The 18,495-nt window shown below is 39.0% G+C and overlaps 1 protein-coding gene across 2 annotated transcripts in view; it reads right to left on the bottom strand.

Annotated features, from left to right (window-relative positions):
• Positions 1 to 18,495, bottom strand: part of WIPF2 (WAS/WASL interacting protein family member 2) — a 48,343-nt gene that overhangs the window by 18,604 nt on the left and 11,244 nt on the right. For both annotated transcript variants that reach the window (XM_017652281.3, XM_017652282.3), the window contains exons 2-5: positions 11,286 to 11,417; positions 6,136 to 6,268; positions 5,329 to 5,445; positions 4,318 to 4,974 (exon numbers count right to left, since the gene is read on the bottom strand). In XM_017652281.3, the coding sequence (XP_017507770.2) occupies positions 4,318 to 4,974; positions 5,329 to 5,445; positions 6,136 to 6,268; positions 11,286 to 11,348 (970 nt within the window). In that variant the 5' untranslated portion in view covers positions 11,349 to 11,417. The remainder of the gene's footprint in view (positions 1 to 4,317; positions 4,975 to 5,328; positions 5,446 to 6,135; positions 6,269 to 11,285; positions 11,418 to 18,495) is intronic.

The raw sequence follows: 18,495 nt of genomic DNA, 5'->3' as shown, positions 1-18,495 counted from the left end.
AGTAGAAGAAGAGGGAATATTTCCAAACTCATTCTATGAGGCCAGCATCACTCTAATACCAAAATCAGGCAAAGACACCACAAAAAAAGAAAATTACAGACCAACATCCCTGACGAACATAGATGCAAAAATACTCAACAAAATATTGGCAAACCGAATTCAGAAATACATCAAAAAGATCATCCATCATGATCAAGTAGGATTTATGCCAGGGATGCAAGGATGGTACAGCATTCAAAAATCCATCAACATCATCCACCACCACATCAACAAAAAGAAAGACAAAAACTATATGATCATCTGCATAGATGCTCAAAAAGCATTTGACAAAATTCAGCATCCATTCATGATAAAAACTCTAAACAAAATGGGTATAGAGGGCAAGTACCTCAACATAATAAAGGTCATATGTGATAAACCCACAGCCAACATTGTACGTAACAGTGAGAAGCTGAAAGCTTTTCCTTGAAGATCAGGAACAAGACAAGGATGCCCACTTTCCCCACTTCTATTCAACATAGTGCTGGAGGTCTTAGCCACAGCAATCAGACAACACAAAGAAATAAAAGGCATCCAGATTGGCAAGGAAGAAGTTAAACTGTCCCTGTTTGCAGATGACATGATATTGTACATAAAAAACCCTAAAGAATCCACTCCAAAACTACTAGATCTAATATCTAAATTCAGCAAAGTTACAGGATTCAAAATTAATACACAGAAATCTGTGGCATTCCTATACACTAACAATGAACTAGCAGAAAGAGAAATCAGGAAAACAATTCCATTCACAGTTGCATCAAAAAGAATAAAATACCTAGGAATAAACCTAACCAAGGAAGTGAAAGACCTATACTCTGAAAACTACAAGACACTCATGAGAGAAAGTAAAGAAGATACCAATAAATGGAAACACATCCTGTGCTCATGGATAGGAAGAATTAATATTGTCAAAATGGCCACCCTGCCTAAAGCAATCTACAGATTCAATGCAATCCCTATCAAAATACCAATAGCATTCTTCAATGAACTAGAGAAAATTGTTCTAAAATTCATATGGAACCACAAAAGACCCTGAATAGCCAAAGCAATCCTGAGAAGGAAGAAAAAAGCAGGGGGGATTATGCTCCCCAACTTCAAGCTCTACTACCAAGCCACAATAATCAAGACAATTTGGTACTGGCACAAGAAAAGACCCATAGAACAATGGAACAGACTAGAGAGCCCTGATGTAAACCCAACTGTATATGGTCAATTAATATATGATAAAGGAGCCATGGACATACAATGGGGAAATGACAGCCTCTTCAACAGCTGGTGTTGGCAAAACTGGAGAGTTAAATGCAAGAGAATCAAACTGGACTTTAACCCCATACACAAAAGTTAACTCGAAATGGATCAAAGACCTGAATGTAAGTCATGAAACCATAAAACTCTTGAAGACAACATAGGCAAACATCTCCTGAATATATAAGCATGAACAACTTCTTCCTGAATGCGTCTCCTTCAGCAAGGGAAACAAAAGTAAAAATGAACTCATGGGACTACATTAAACTAAAAAGTTTCTGTACGGCAAAGGACACCATCAACAGAACAAAAAGGCATCCTACAGTATGGGAGAATATATTGTAAATGACATATCCAACAAGGGGTTAACATCCAAAATATATAAAGAACTCACATGCCTCAACACCCAAAAAGCAAATAACCCGATTAAAAAATGAGCAGAGGATATGAAGAGACAGTTCTCCAAAGAAGAAATTCAGATTCTTCAGACACATGAAAAGATGCTCCACATCACTAATCATCAGGGAAATGCAAATTAAAACCACAATGAGATATGACCTCACACCAGTAAGGGGAGCCAGCATGGAAAAGACTAAGAACAACAAATGCTGGCAAGAATGCGGAGAAAGGGGAACCCTCCTACACTGCTGGTGGGAATGTAAGCTAGTCCAGTCACTGTGGAAAGCAATGTGGAGGTTCCTCAAAAAACTAAAAATAGAAATACCATTTGACCCGGGAATCCCATTCCTTGGGATTTACCCAAAGAATACAATTTATCAGACTCAAAAAGACATATGCACCCCTATGTTTATTGCAGCACTATTTACAATAGACAAGATATGGAAGCAACCTAAGTGTCCATCAGATGGATGAATAAAGAAGATGTGGTATATTACACAATGGAATACTATTCAGCCATAAGAAAGGAACAAATCCTACCATTTGCAACAACATGGATGTAGCTGGAGGTATGCTCAGTGAAATAAGCCAGGCGGAGAAAGACAAGTACCAAATGATTTCCCTCATTTGTGGAGTATAACAATGAAGCAAAACTGAAGGAACAAAATAGCAGTAGACTCAGAGATTCCAAGAAGGGACTAGAGATTACCAAAGGGAAGGAGTTTTGGGGGGCAGGTGGGGAGGGAGGGAGAAGGGGATGGAGGGGTATTATGTTTAGTACACATGGTGGGGGGGATCATGGGGAAAACAGTGTAGCACAGAGAAGGCAAATAGTGGATCTCTGGCATCTTGCTGCACTGATGGACAGTGACTGCATTGGGGTATGGGTAGGGACTTGATAATATGGGTAAATGTAGTAACCACATTGTTTTTTCATGTGAAACCTTCATAAGAGTGTATATCAATAATACCCTTAATAAAAAATTTTAAGAAAAGAAAGTAAGAAGCAAATCAGAAGAAACTTGGCACATGCTCCTACCACTACACCTACCTACCCACTTGCTTCCATGCCTTTGTGGTCTCTGCCTTCCCTCCTGTTACCATGGAAGAAATATCTATCTATGTTCTTACCTAAGGCCAAGTGCTTATCTATGGATCAGATTCCATTCCTTCTTGCCTCCTCCAGGACATTACTCAATTTTCCCACTCTGCTTATTACTTCATCAGCATACAAACAAGCTGAAATATCTCCCATCTTTGGGAAAAAAGCCAACCTTCAATTCTGTATCCTCCTCCAGCAACCATTCCATTTATCTGCGTGTCCCCTACTCCACACACATACAAAGTCCCGCCACCCTTTCCCACAAACTCCTTAAGAGATTCTATGTCAATACCTCCAATTCCTCTCCTCCTATACCTGCCTTCTTGAACCCATTCCAATTAAACTTTCACCTTCACCTTCCACCACACCACACTAAAACTACTCAAAAGGGTACCTTGTTGTTTGGAGGTCCCCAAAAATGACTCCCATGTTGCTAATACCAATGTCAATCTCAGTCTTCAGCATGGGCACAGCTGATCACCCACTATATCCTGGAGTCTCCTTCTAGCAGCTCTTGGTTTTCTTCCTTTCTTCTTCCCTAGAGGCTCTTGCACAGCTTCCTCTGCTTGATACTCTTCATCTCCCAGAACTCTGATGTAGGACAGTCCCAGGCCTCAGACCTTTTCTCCATCTATACTCACTCCCTAGGTGATCTCACCCAGCATGTGGTTTTCACTATCTTTCAAATTTCTCTCTCTAGCCTAGACCTCTCTTGTGAACTTCAGAGTTTGACAACCAATCACCAATTCATTATTTTCTCTAGGATGTCTAACAGGCATTTCAAACTTGACTTGTCCACACTGAACGCCTACCTTCCCCCAAACTGCGCTGTGGTCTAACCCATCTGCCTGGTTTATGCCAGCAGCCTCCTAAGCGGTCCTTTTGCCACCCTTGTGCTCCTACAGTCTGTTCTCAACACAGGACCTAGTGATCTTTTTAAAAGGTAAATCACTTCTCCTCTGTTCCAAATTCTCCAGTGGCTCTCCATCTCACAGAGTAAAACTCAGAGTCCTTACAAAGTCCTGTGATGTTCTCCCATGGAATTCCAGCTTTGTGACCAGTGCGTCCTGCCACAATGGCCTCCTTGCTCTCCCCAGTCTCAGGGCCTCAGCATTTCCTAAGGTCTGCAATAGCTATTCTCCCAGACCGCCGTTTAGCTTATTCTATTGCTTTCTTCAGGTCTTTGCCATATTGCCACTTTATCAGTAAGGTCTTCCCTGACCCTATCCCCACCCGTGATAGAAAATATCATCACCCCACACCAATATATCCTATTCCCTTTGTCTGCTTCATATTTTCTCTAAAGCATCTACATACTTTGTATTTATATATTTCTTCCTATTTGCTTGACTGTCCAGGAGTTTGTCTTTTCTATTTATGGCAGTTTCCCTAACAACAGTCTTAGACATAAAAAGGCACTCAATAAACCTGCTGAATGAGTACATGAATTCTTGTACTCTTCAATCACTGAAGGAGAGCTTTAGGGAAAAGGGTGAAAAGGTACTCAAAACAAGGCGCTTCCAGGTACTTACCTGCTCCCCGGCTGGGAGGATCTCGGGCTGGGGGAGGTGGCCTATTACTCTGTAAAGAGGGGGAGGCTGAGGTGGGTGGAGGAGGTGCAAGGCCTCTGACAGGCCCTGCTGTCTTCCTATGCAAAGAATTGTGTCTCTGTGGCAGCTCAGGGGCTGATTCGTTGGTGGGACTGGAGGGTCCATTGGGGACCCCAGGAGGCTGGCGGTAAGGCGGCGGCGGAGGAGCCAGAGTCTGGCCACTTGGTCCCGTTCTGATATTCACAGGGGAAGGAGGTGGCTTGACTGGGGGTGGAGCAGGATGTCCCTCTCGACCAGGGTGAAGCCTTTGTCCAGGTGTGGGTGGCAAAGGTTTCTCTCTGTTGTAGGCTGGGGCTTTGCTGCTATGCATAGGTAGAGGGGTAGCAGGTGCATTGGCACGCCGCCCTGGAGGGGGTGGAGGAGGGGCAGAGGAACTGTGCTTCATGCCTGTACTGCTGGTGGCATTAGGTCGAGAGAGGTCTGGTAATGAGGGTCTCTGCATCCGGGGCAGTTCTGGGAGTGAGGCTCGGCTGCTGTCTGTATCATCTTGAGGGCGCCCACTGGCTGTAGACACTGGTGGCCTTGGTGCAGCAGCTCGAGAACTGGAGACTTGTAGGGATGGCTTACCAGCTAGGTTCTCTACAAATACATCAGACAGCACTGAGTCAACAGAACTAGATATATGCTGTTCACTATCACTACTTCCCCCAACCTCCTTAGTGCGACCTGCCAGGCAGCAGGGTAAGTACCTGTATATTTCTGAGTTGTAACATGGTTTCAGGCTCAGGACCTGTTAACATATACTGCTGATGTAAGCTAACCACATTTTTATTTAATCCCTCAGCTTTTGCTTTCTTCTACTCTATAACTAATCTCCCTTGCTCCTACTCATCCTTCCTCCACCTCTACTATACTCCTTAACCCCAGATGGCCCACAGGGGACCAGCCAGAAATTCCTGCACTTGGGAAATATCCTAAGTAGCTATCAGATACCTGAACCATCCTTGGCTCCCACGTGTCGGAGCTTCGGCACCCCTCCTTGGAAGAGACCTCCCTTGGACTGCAGGGCAGCTGCTCCAGAGCCATAACCACCACTGCTTCCTTTGGGTTCTGGAAAGCATACCATTAGGGTTTTCATTTCATACACTCTGAGCTGGTGATCATGTCAATCCTGAAGAGAAACCCCTCTTCTATCTTTAGATAGAAGGGTTTAATCTACAAACAAACCAATCTTGCTTTTGCCTTCCCTTTAAAAGAAAAGCTAGGCCTCTCTGCTCCACAGCTTTGTGAATGGGGATGAAACTCTTTGCTGTGATGAAAAAAAAAATAAGAAAAGGAACAAGGAGATAATCTTCCCTTATTTAGGGCAGAGGGATAACCAGGATAAAGTCATGTTAACAGGGCTCTCTGGGCTCTCCTCTCCAGGTTCCAGATGATAAGGGTGCCAATGGCTCAGGGACGCAGATGTAAGCAAAATCTCTTGAGGCCAATCAGAATGGACACTTGTAGCAATTACCACTGGCTTCGGCTTAGCAGTTTTTAGGAATGTGGTGGTCTCCTCAGAGAGCAGCCAAGGATGTAACCTAACAAGCATTAGTTACAGTGAGACAGGGGTCTTAACCCTGAGAATGCTTCCCAAAAGTCTAAGGTATTCAAATGATCAGACGGGGAAGATAGCCAAAGAACATCCAAAGAAAACTCTCCCAATAAAGGCCCAACAGTCAAAATGTCAGACCAGCCAAGCCTCCAAATCAATCCTGGATCCTGGTGGTTCACCAGAATATGAAGCTTTAGACTCACTCTCAAGGACGGGAGTACTCCGATCATTAACGTTGGTCACCTTCTTCAGTTTGGTCCCTTTGCAGATGTCCTGTAAGAGGGCACCTCTGCCCCGCTGCTCTTCTCTACTCAGCTTGGGCTGCTCTGTGTTTGCCTGGAGGAAGAGGGAAATGTAAATTCATCTGAAATAGTTCCCTTCATCATAAGCTCGGGATAAATATCCTTAGCCAAAATGGACTCCATGAGATGCCTGTCTAACCAAATCAGATATATGTGCCAAATGACAGTAACAACGTACACTATCATTTCTCTGAGTCCTTTATCTTCTACTGTACCTTCCATGAAGGGTATAGTTCTCCCTTCTATGCAGAAACTTCTGATAGGAGGCCTATGCTAATACTTCTGATAGGAGTATCTACATGCTAGGCATGTGTGCAGATACCTTACATGCATCATCACCACCAAACATTTACTGAATCCCTTCTATGCCTCAAGTGTGTGCTAATAAGCGCTTTTCTTGTATTATCTCATTTAAATTTGAAATATTCCTATAAGTATTATTATCATTATGCATTTAGAAAGTGTGGGCCAAAGGCCCATGAAGTTTCCTAAGGCCATGCACCCAGTAAACAGTAAAGCAAGCATCAAACCCAGACAGTGACTCTAAAATTCCTATCTTATCCCACCTAATTTATCTTCTTGCCTCCCTATTACTTCAATTTATTGTCTAAACAATGTTACAAAAGAGTTTATTATTCCCATTCCAAAGAGAAGGAAATAAAGGTTTAGGAAAGTTAATGTGACAAATTAGTAAATGCAGAGCTGAGACCTGAATGCTAGTCTGATTGGGTCAAAGCCTGTGCTTTTTCTACTTTCTCTTATCTCTTTCAAAACATGTTTTTTTTTTTTAAGTCCTTCATCCTCTACCTACCTCTTCTTAAATGTCGCTTCACAGAGTTCTATCCTCAGCCTCCATCTAAATGTCCCTGAGCAAGCTGAACCAGTCCCATGTTTGAATACCACCTGTAAGCCTCAAAATCTCCAATCTTCGTATTTCATCCCCACTCAACCTGAGCTTCAATCTATATGTACCGATGCCTATAGGACATCTCCAAATAAATATACTACATGTACCTAAAATGCAATACATACCATGTTCCTTATACAATTTTTAAATATAGGGCTATTTAAATTAAACACACAATGAAATTTCTTGAGAGCCTTTAAAAAAATGATTCTTAAATCCATCTGGAAGATTAAGCATATGAAAAAAACTAAGAAAATGGGGCTTGTATCACCAAAAGCTAGGACCAGCTACAACAGAAGCACAGGGACAGACAGCTAGATAAATGGAACAAAACACCAAGTCCATAACAACCTCACATCTATATAAGAAATAATAAAAGTATATTTCATCAGTGCAGATTACTACCTACCTACCTTACAGACCACTCTCCAACAAATTGTAGCTAAATTATAAAACGTAAGTGTAAAAATATAAAATCAAAGAAATACTATCTGAAAAAAATAGATAAGGGGATGCTGACAACTAAAATACAGGGAAAGACTGACGGAATAATACAAATTATTTATTAGAAATTTGTAAGTAAATATGTAGATGATCTATTGGAAAGAATAATCATCTGTGACAAATGCAACGTATGACAGACACAAAGACAGTGTCCTAAATCTACAGAGTGTTAACATATAAAGATGATTTATGTATATCAATAGGATAACAACTAAAAGATATGAACAACACTGAAAAAGAAATCAAGAGCCAGCTAACATAAAAAAGAAAATTTCAACTACAGTAAAAAAAAAAAAAAAAAAAAAAAGTGCAGGCTAAAACACAGTATCATTGTTTACCAATGAAACTAGTAAAGGTTAAAAGTGTAACTAATGAGACTGCCAGCTTCATAAGGCAGGTTATACTGCTCACTGTTTTACAGTGCCTGGCACATTAAGGATACTCAAAAAATTGTGTAGAATAAATAACTGTCCTACTGTGGTCACAGGATTCAGGGGAACAGGTACTTTTTTATACTACCTGGAGTAAAACAAATTGTTATGATCTTTCTACAAAGTAATTTTTGTATCAAACATCTTTAAAAAGTCTAGCAGACACACACACAAAAGAACTCTAGCACAAGAATTCTTCTAGGAATTAACTTTGAGAAAACAACTAGAAAAGTGCACAAAAATGTTAATAATAGCAAAAAACAGTTTATGATAGCATAAAACCGAAAATAATCTAAAAGTTCAACCCAAAGGAACAATGATGGTGTGACCATACATTGGGATGCCAGTCAAGCTCTTAAAGATGTGAAAGTATCTTTACACAGCAGGAAATGTTTGGCCAAATCAAATAAAAATTAATATAAAATAATGCATATATAGCATGATTTGTTTCCTCTTCTACAGGACAAGAATACCATAGAACCTATCTCCTGGGGTGATTTTGAGAATTAAACAATACTTTTCAAGAGCTTAGCACCATTCCTGCTGTAAGGAACTCAATAAACAGTAGTTAGGTTATATTTGGAAAAAAAAGCTATACACATATAGAAATTTTCTGGGAGGATGTACACTGATACTAGCAAAAGTTATTTTGTGGTATTACTTTATTTGTATTTTCTTGTTTTACTACAATAAATATGTAAACCATAAAGTGTTAACAAAGTTACACACAGTTAAAATTAAACACAGTTTAATATTTTCTATTTTTATTGGTATTTTTTCCACATTTTTAGTACAGTAAAAAAATTTTTTAATAATACCACTAGCCATTTAATGATCTAACAAGCCATTCTTCTTACTCATATTGATGAGTAAGAAGAGCAGACTAGAAATCAGTATGTATATTAAGCACAACCTCTTTTTTTAAAAAAGGAGTTGACCCTCAAACAACATGGAGGTTAGGGGTGCCAACCCCTATCACAATCGAAAATATATATATAACTTTTGACCCCCAAAAACTTAATAGCTTTCTGTTGACCAGAAGCCTTAAAATAACATAAACAGCCAATTAACATGTATTTTGTATGTTATATGCATTGAACACTGTATTCTTAAAATTAAGCTAGAGAAAAAAAAATGTTTTCAAACTGTCACAGAGCTCAAAAAAATTTTCTAGTACTATCTATTGAAGAAAGTCTGTGTATAAGTGGACCCACACAGTTCATACCTGTGTTGTTCAAGGGTCAACTGTAGAAGATAAAAGAGAGAGAGGGTAGGAAAGAATATACACAAAACTTGTGAATGGTTGGATTATGGATAATTGCTCTTTTTTGCTTGTTCACAGTTCTTATTTATTGAACAAATTGCTTCTGTAAAGAGAAAATACTAAATATGTCCAAAATTAAGCCTATCTCCTCCTCCATTAACTGTTTCTCTTTGTAATAGCACCATCATTCAATCAATCCTCCAAACTGGAGTCAAATCTCCTTCCTTTTTCTCACTCTACTATCTGTCACGAACTATTTCAAGAGTTTACTTTCTAAGTGTCTCATCTTTACTCTCCATCCTCACTGCTTTAGTTCAGACTAGACTCTCAACTGTCAACTGCAACAGGCTTTTGTTTTCAGCCCCAACCCACCATCCACATTGTTCAGGACCTTTCTGATACAAACCCTATTAGGCTGTTCCTGCTGCTAAAAATATACTACCTCCCTATTATTGCCAGGAGAAAAATCTAAACCCTCAGCCTGCACCTCCAGCTTCATCTCCCACCATATCCCCAGGATCAAGAGCCTAAACCTCTGTACTTTCTCGCAAATCAGCATCCTTCCACAACCTACCTCCTCAATGTCAAGTGCCCTCCATTCTTCTTCTCTTTCTGGTTATAACTCTACTCATCTTTTAAGACTCAGCTCAAATATTACCTCCCTGCTTCTCTGACTGCCTCCTCTTCATCCAGCCACTAGGTGAGGGGCCCTGCTTTGTGGCCCCATTTCTCTTTGTGGAGCACAGGATTTGCTTGTTGACTTGTGTGTCTCACCCACTGCATTGGAGTTCTTGAAGGTGGAAACTGTCTCAATTCTGGGTGATGGTACTACAGATGATTTTTATTTGTTTCATTTTGCTTATCCATTTTCCTCTTTATTTTATAAATAAGTTGTTCTTGTAAAAGTGCCAAGCAATACAGAGTAAAATTATCTGGATTTTCTAAATTGCATGACTAGCTAAGTCCCCATTACATAGTAAGCCCCCAACAAAAGGCTATTGAGTGAATGACTAAGACAGCACAATGCAGGGCAGTCATCCAAGGGGTTATGGAGATCCAAGGATATACACTGGATACTTCAACATAACCAGCTCTGCTTTTATCTACTTCATTTATGGGGCTTTCGCACAAAATTTCATCCAAAAAGGGGATTCATACATATCCTCAAATAAAATGTCTGAGAACTAGAAGTTATGGGAGAAAAAGCAAGTTGGCAGACCTGAATTCCAGTCCTAATTCTGAAGTAAATTAGCTAGGCAACTCACTTTTCCTCTTTAGGATGAAATTTCTACACACACACAAACACACACCCTTCTAGGATATTTATTCTCTAAACTTATTTTTGTTTCTAAATTTTACAAAATGAAATAAACACCCATGTTGCTTCTTTCTCATGTGACACCAGACACCACAGTTCAGATACAGCAAAAGTAGCTGCCTTTTTGGTTCAGAAGCCACACTGCTTTTTTTCCTCCCATTATCAAACCTTTAAGTATTCTTACTAATCATTCAATAAATTCCTTTTCTTGATGAGGTGTTAGACTTGATAGACTTGGCTTTAAAATGAACTGATCTGAAGTAGAAAAGGAGGAAATAAAATGGAAGCAAGAAATAACCACCAAGGATTGCCATCTCTTTTCTCAAGGATGCCAGACAAATAAATGATGCACTGACCTATGTAGAAAAAACAGTTTTAGGGAGAAACACTAGTTCTTACTTTGACGCCACCTGTCCAAATCTCATTTAGACCAAACCAGGACAAGAAAACAAGATAAGCCATTGTGGTCTTAAGAGGACCTCTCATGAATAAGGAGTAGGTGATGAGGACAGACTTTACTTATTTATTCTCCATCTTCTTACACCATACGTCTTTGAGTATGCTATGTCTTATACCAGGAAGCAAAGTATCCGTGAAGGTTTTGAGGTAATTTAATCAGGCACCTACCTGATTAGAAGTGGGAGGTGGAGGAGGACCAGGGGGCGGTGGAGGTGGGGGAGGAATTGGCATCCTTGCCCTGATCGCAGTTGGCACTGCTCTCTCTCCGTTTTAAGTTGCAGCTTTAGGTCACTCATATACCTGCAAATGAAATATAAATTCATGAGAACTTCACCATTAGAGACACTGAGTACCCAGGAGAACTAGAGGACTAGGCATGAAACCACAGAAAAACCAAGTATCTCATCTCCTAGTTCCACTGTGATGACACAGTCCAGGGCTTGGTGAACTTTTTCTGTAAAAGGCCAGATAACAAACATTTTAGGCTTTGTATTCCACATATGGTCACTGTCACATATTATTGGTTTATTTTGACCTTTTTAAAAAATTAATAAACTTTATTTTTTAGAGTAGTTTTAGATTCACAGCAAAACTGAGCAGAAAGTACACAGAACACTCATAAAACTGTTCCCGCCACACACAACCACAGCCTCCCCCACTATCTATATCCTGCAGTGGTACATGTGTTACAACTGATTAACCTACATGAACACTTCATTATTCACCCAAAGTCCACAGTTTACATTAGTCCATAGTTTACATTACATTCTTGGTGTTGTACATTCCATGGGTTTGGATAAAAGACTGCATGCATGGCACGCTCTTATCAGTGACATTTAGTATAATGACAACTACCCACCATTGTAGTATCGTACAGAATTGTTCCACTGCTCTAAAAATAATCAGTGCTCTGCCTATTTATCCCTCCTTCTCCCCCAACTCCTGTTTTCTATTGTCTCCACAGTTTTGCCTTTCTAGAATGTCATATAGTTGGAACCATATAATATACTGCCTTTTCAGATTAGTTACTTAGTAATATGCATTTAAGTTTCTTCCATGTCTTCGCAGAGCTTAACAGCTCATTTCTTTTTAGCTCTGAGTAATATTCCATTGTCTGGATGTATCACAATTTGTTGGCTGCTTCCAGGTTTTAGCAATCATGAATAAAGCCGCTATATATCCACATTCAGGTTTTTGTGTCATTTGAGCAAATACAAAGGAGCATGACTGCCGGGTCATAAGAGTAAGTTTTATAATAAGCTGCCAAATTGTCTTCCAAATTAACAGTTTGCATTCCCACCAACAATGATTCATAGTTACTGCTGCTCCACATCCTTGCAGCATTTGGTGTTGTCAGTGTTTTAGATTTTCGCCATTCTAATAGGTGTATAATGGTATCTGATTGTTTTAATTTGTAATTCACTGGCGGTAATGAATTTGAACATGTTTTCATATGGTTACTTGCCATCTATATATCTTCTCACGTGAGGTATCTGTTCAGGTTTTTTGCCCAGTTTGTAACAGGGTTGTTTGTTTTCTTATTGGGTTTTAAGAGTTCTTTGCATATTTTGGATAACAGTCCTTTATGAGATATGTCTTTTACAAGTATTTTCTCCCAGTCAGTGGCTTGTCTTCTCATTCTCGATTTTTGCAACATTCAAAAAATGTAAAAACCATCTTTAGTTTCATGGGCCATATAACAACAGATCACGGTCCTGATCTGACTCCGAGGCTATAGTTTACTCTCCCCTAGTATAAGCACATCCCTGGCATCTGATCAGAGCATAAATGCCATGTGAGGATTTAGCTACTTATCAGGTCTCAAAGAACTATACAGCTGTCCCCTATTATAGTCTGTAAGTGATCCTAATTTTATAAATGAGAGTAAAAACAGGGAATTGTCCTCCCCTAAGACACTAAAGCAGGGGGCAAAGATACAGCCAAAACTCAAGGGTAATAACTACCCTCAAAAAACTGTCCCAAAGCCCTACTTCTTGACCTCAAAAAAATCAAAGCCAAAATAACACAACCTCTGTGAGTACAACTTACAGATGAAAAGAAAAGTTCAAGACAGGGTAATCAACTTTACCAATTAATCAATGGAATAACTGCTTCCAAGCAAGGGGATTACTGAGATTAGGACACAGGCAAACTCAAAGGTACCCCCTAGCTGAGAGAGGAGATCACATGTATCAAGTCAAGCCTAAAAGATCATACCAGCATAGCAGTTCATTGGGGAGGTTTGGTTCTGAAATCTTTGCAGGGTTGATCAAAATCTGTGAATAAAGGAGTCACCACTTAAACATTTCTCTCGATGCCCTAAGAATGATGAAAGGAAAGGGCAAATATTCCAAAGGTTCTATAAAACCAAAGACCTTTGTAGATAGGTAGAATCTGATCAGAAACATGACCGTGAAGGTCTTCAAAATTCCAACCCTTCTAATGTAATGCCATTATAGGCCAGCTGCCTAACCACAGACTAAGAACTGCATGGTACTTTGGCTATGTGGTTTCCATGGGGAATGGTGTCTGAATTTGCTTCAAGAAATTAGCAGCTGACTCCCATCCAAGGGAAAAACTCTATATTTCTCATTTCAAATCTAAGTCTAGTTTTCTGTGCCAGGATCTAACACACTAGGCTTTAAAAATTGATTAATATAGTGAATCCTCATAAGTAAAACATCTACCATGGGGTGAGAAGGGGAGAATTTAAAATAGAAGAAACATACAGAGTAGAAGAGAACACTTTCTATTTTAATTCCCTGGGTTTACTCTGACCATTTCATTCCAAAATCCCTACAGCATTTTTTTAAAAAGTTAGCAGGAAAAATGATAGTTTATTCAGAAATATTTTCAACTAATTCCAGTCACCTCATTTCCTGCCTTTTCTGGGTATCCAGGTCTACCTTCCTCTGGCCATTGCCAAGGTTGAAAAAGTCTCCTAAAATGACCTGGAAAGGAAATTCAGACAAGTCCCCAATTCTTTCCATATCCACTGGTGATCCAATCCACATGCTATGATTAAAAAAGGACTTCAAGGAACAACCTTATGCCTGAAAGTGAATACCATTTGTTAGGCAAAGTAGTAAATCTTTAGCAAGGCGAATCTTTTTTTTAAAGCAACCCTCTGGAAAAGACCACTACTACATTACACAGAGTATTCTTAAAATAAGCTCAATTAAAACTCCAATTTCAAAACAGAGCCATAAAAAAAAAAAAAAAACACCTTCATCAAGTGATCAAGCGACAGACTTTAATACTGACAGACAGCAGTAGCTCTCAACCTTCCTTCTGCCTCCGGAAGGATTGCATGCATGGCATGCTCTTATCGGTGACATTTAGTATATAGTGATGTTACATAAGTATTACTGCTTCCCATTTTATGAGTAAGGATCCTAAAACTCTGGGAATGGGAATGCATGCATGCATGCACACTAGGGAGAAACAGACTGATCTGTGGGCAACCGCCAAGATCACTCAGGACTAAACTGCTAAGTTAGGACTCAAATCCAGTTCTTCTGATAGCTATTTAACCAATCACTAAAAAAACACCTCTGCTGGAAATTGGTTTGGCTTAGCAATTTTCCATTTTTCCACAAATGAAAATTCAATCCACTCTAAATTTCTACCTTAGTGACAGAATACAAACAGATATATATATATTGTTTTAATGTGGCTAATTTTTTAAAATTAAAGTATCACTGATAAACCATCTTATGATGGTTTCAAATACACAACACAGTAGTTCAACATTCACCCATATTATCAAGTCCTCATCCCCTCTAATGGGGTCACTGTCCATCAACATAGTAAGATGTTACAGAAGCATTAACTGTATTCTCTGTGCTGTACCACCATCCCCGTGACCAACCTATACATGATTGTGAAGTATATGAACAGCTGTATTTTACAAAAGCAGCCTAACTTGAGTAATTTTACATTAATACAACTTTCCTTTCCCTGAAAAATCCCCAACAGAAGCTTTATTCAGAACAATTTAAGATTGATATTTATGATCACTATCCAATGAAGAAAGTCTGATCAGAAAACCACTTTCAGTTAAAAACGTATAAATCAAAAACAATTCATAATGTTTTATGACAGAAAGACAAATTTTAGTGACCAAATATTTTTAATCAAAGGACAAATTCATGCCTTCTAGAAGCACAGTCTATTCCAATTTTGAGAAGGCAACATTCCTGAGATTAAACTGAAAAAGGGGGGTTTCTCTACATTTTAAGTCTCTTCTTTCTGTTCTACTAAATTAAAACGACAAACCTCATCATCTGTGCTTTTCAGAGTCCTTGGTTTTCAGAAATATTTTGAGGTTGCCTCTAGTTCAGCAATACAGCAATTCTCATTCCCTTCTTAAGCCTTTCCACCTTAAAAACCATAAACTTTTCACATCCTCAGGCGTCAGTTTCTTTGAAATCAAGATCAGAAGCATCATTTAAAATCTTCCTGATGGCAAATTTATCATAGAATTCAGAGATAAGTTTTCATGAAACTCAAACAATGCACTTTTAAAAGGTACTTTCTTCTATTCTTCCAAAGACAAAAACTTATTTTTCTATTTTAATTTCCTAATCTTTCATTCCATTCCCCATTCCAAATATGTATTCCTACATTTTAAGAGCAGGAGACTTCCTGTACAAAGACACTGACTTTTGCCTTTCACATTTGAAAATGAATAACCCTAAAATTTAGTTGTTGCTTTTTTCATATATTTAAAATTATCTTTGAGCTATCCTAGTTACCACTATAGTTTGGGTCCTTTATTCAAATGGCATTCTGCTATTATAAAACTCAGACTTCAACTGCAAGTTATTTTAAAATGAAAAAAAGTAAATTAAAAAAATTACAGATCTTAATGTCATCTACTTTCATGCTATGACACCTCACGTAACAGCACTTTCCTTTGAACTCAGCTTTGATTACAGAGTAAATCACAGTTTTTTAATCAAAGTTCCCAAGAAAATCCCACAGGTGGAAAAAACTGACCTTAAACGTAGGCTGCCTCCCTAAGCAAAGTCTCAAGGGCTTTATAAGCAACAGTCATAGGACAGGAATTTAGGATGTCAAAATTATCTTTCTTAAATACAGATTTAATTCTTCAATAGCATATCAAACTTCTTCCCAACATAAAGACAGAAAGATAGGTAAAAGAGTCACTCCAAGATCTTCTGAAAGACCAATAGCTCTGCCTACTCTGTCTCCAAATAATCTGAAGACAGTTGTGTCTTCAAGAGGAAAAGGTTCCAAACATTATCCCCAATGGAATTCTTCTGATCCTATAGCTCAAATCAAAAGAAATCTAACAATATCAGAGATGGAACATAAATGCTCAGCAGAAAAAGAACATCAGCTGCTCTAGGACAAAGAAAGTCATATAATAGAGAATGGGGGTTTTGTTTGGTGTATTTTAATCCCAGCAGGAAGGAACTACAACCTTGCCTATGCGGCTTCAATAACCCAGGTAGACAGGATGGCAGAACCCTCCAAGACTTTCCACTGATGAATGAACTGTTCATAACCATTCAACCAACCCTAGAAAACATTCATATCAAATTCAAAATGAGCAATCTACTTTGTGTATTTCTCAATCAGGTTTTAGACAAAGAGAATCAATAGCTAGAAACCAAGGATAATTACAACAAATGAAAATTAGTAAAAATGAATAAGTAGGTTTTGTTAAAATTGGATTCCAAATTCAACAATTTCACCCCATTCTGATGGGAACTTAATTTTTACTGACTCAGATAACCCTATGACAGCCCATTAGTAACAGTTTAGGCATTACCTTGAAGTAAGAATTAAACCTTAGAGGAACATTTGTCAATGCCCACTTATCCCAATGAGCTCTTAAGAACAGACAGCGCTGTATCTTTTTATAGTTCTTTCCTATTATTTTAAGCATAGAATAGGGGCTCAAGAGTCACTTGCTGAACTGAACAAAAGTAAATTGAAGTGTAGCACTGTCTGAAAGAGCAAAGACGCCTGAGTGGAGGAAAAAAGGCATCAAAGGATGGATCAACGTGTAAGAAAGAGAAGACAGAAGAATGGATCTTGGTGAAAAGACAAAGGAAAGAAATATGAGGCTATACACATAGTTCGGTGTTCCAAAAATTTTTAACTTGCTGAATTCATTCATTCATGAATTACTCTATCACCCAATAAGTATTTGTTGAACACCCACCACTTAATCCATTCAATATTTATTAAGCACTCACTAGGTGCCAAAGCATTGTTCTATAACAATGGTTCTCAGCCCAGAAGATTTTGTCCCCTAGAAGACATTTTGCAACGTCTACAGATATTTTTGATTGTCATGACAACTGGGCACCTAGTGGAGAGAAAGCAAGGATGCTGCTGAACATTCTGTAATGCATAAGACAACCCCCACAGTGAAGAATTATGCAGTCCCAAATAATGGTGTGGTGGAAACCCTTTTCCAGAGCTGACTGTACAGGTTTCTACAATCCTGGTGCTTTACACTCTAGTGGAAGAGATAAACAAGGAAACAAATATAATCTCAGTATCTTGGTTACTGATAAAAAAAAGAATCATAAAGGGTGAGTATAGAAGTAGGGTAGAGTGTTCTTTTAGATAGGGTTGCAAGGAAGAGAGCCCCAGGGAAAGAGGGCTGACTCTCTGAAGTCTCCCCATGAGAGGAGCAAGCCCTATGAACATGTGGGTGAACAGCATTCCAAACAGATTTAAGAACAGCAACTGTAAATCCTGAAAAGGGATGAGCTTGATGTGTTAGAGAACTAGTAAGAAGGCCAGGGTAGCTAAAACAGAGTGAGAAGAGTGGTAGGGGTGGTAGAGGTGAAATCTAAGGCCTTACCGGCCATCCTCCAAGTCCAAACGCAGTACCCTTCTCCATCCAATATGCCTATAATACCAAAGAAGTTTAACCCGACAACTTCGCACCCAAACTAAACAAGTTCAATCAGATATTTCATTAATCCCACAGACAGGGCTTGATCTCTTGGCTTAAGCACAGCTAGAGACCTATGTAATAACTGGAAGCCTTCCAGGGTTAAAAGTCACCCTGATGGTAATCTGCCTGTCCACCTGTGCTTCAACTTTGCTCCTGAAAAGCAGTACAGTATGAGAAGGTAGAAGCCCATTAACCACAGTAACATACTGGCATCTAGTTCTGAAGCCAAAGAATCCCAAACGTGAGAGAAAAGCCAGGAGCTACATAAGAGTTTTCACATGCCACTCAAGGAGACTAACAGCAGGAGACAAACAGGTTCCTATAATTATGTGGGAACTGATGTCAACACAGAAGAATTATGAACATGCCTCCATACGTTCCAGGACATAATACAGTAGAGGGTTTCCACTAAAGTACTTTTGGTTTCTCTAAAAT

This window comes from Manis javanica, chromosome 4 (genome assembly GCF_040802235.1).
Source record: "Manis javanica isolate MJ-LG chromosome 4, MJ_LKY, whole genome shotgun sequence".
Lineage (NCBI taxonomy): Eukaryota > Metazoa > Chordata > Mammalia > Pholidota > Manidae > Manis > Manis javanica.
This window is presented reverse-complemented; position numbering and strand designations above follow the sequence as displayed.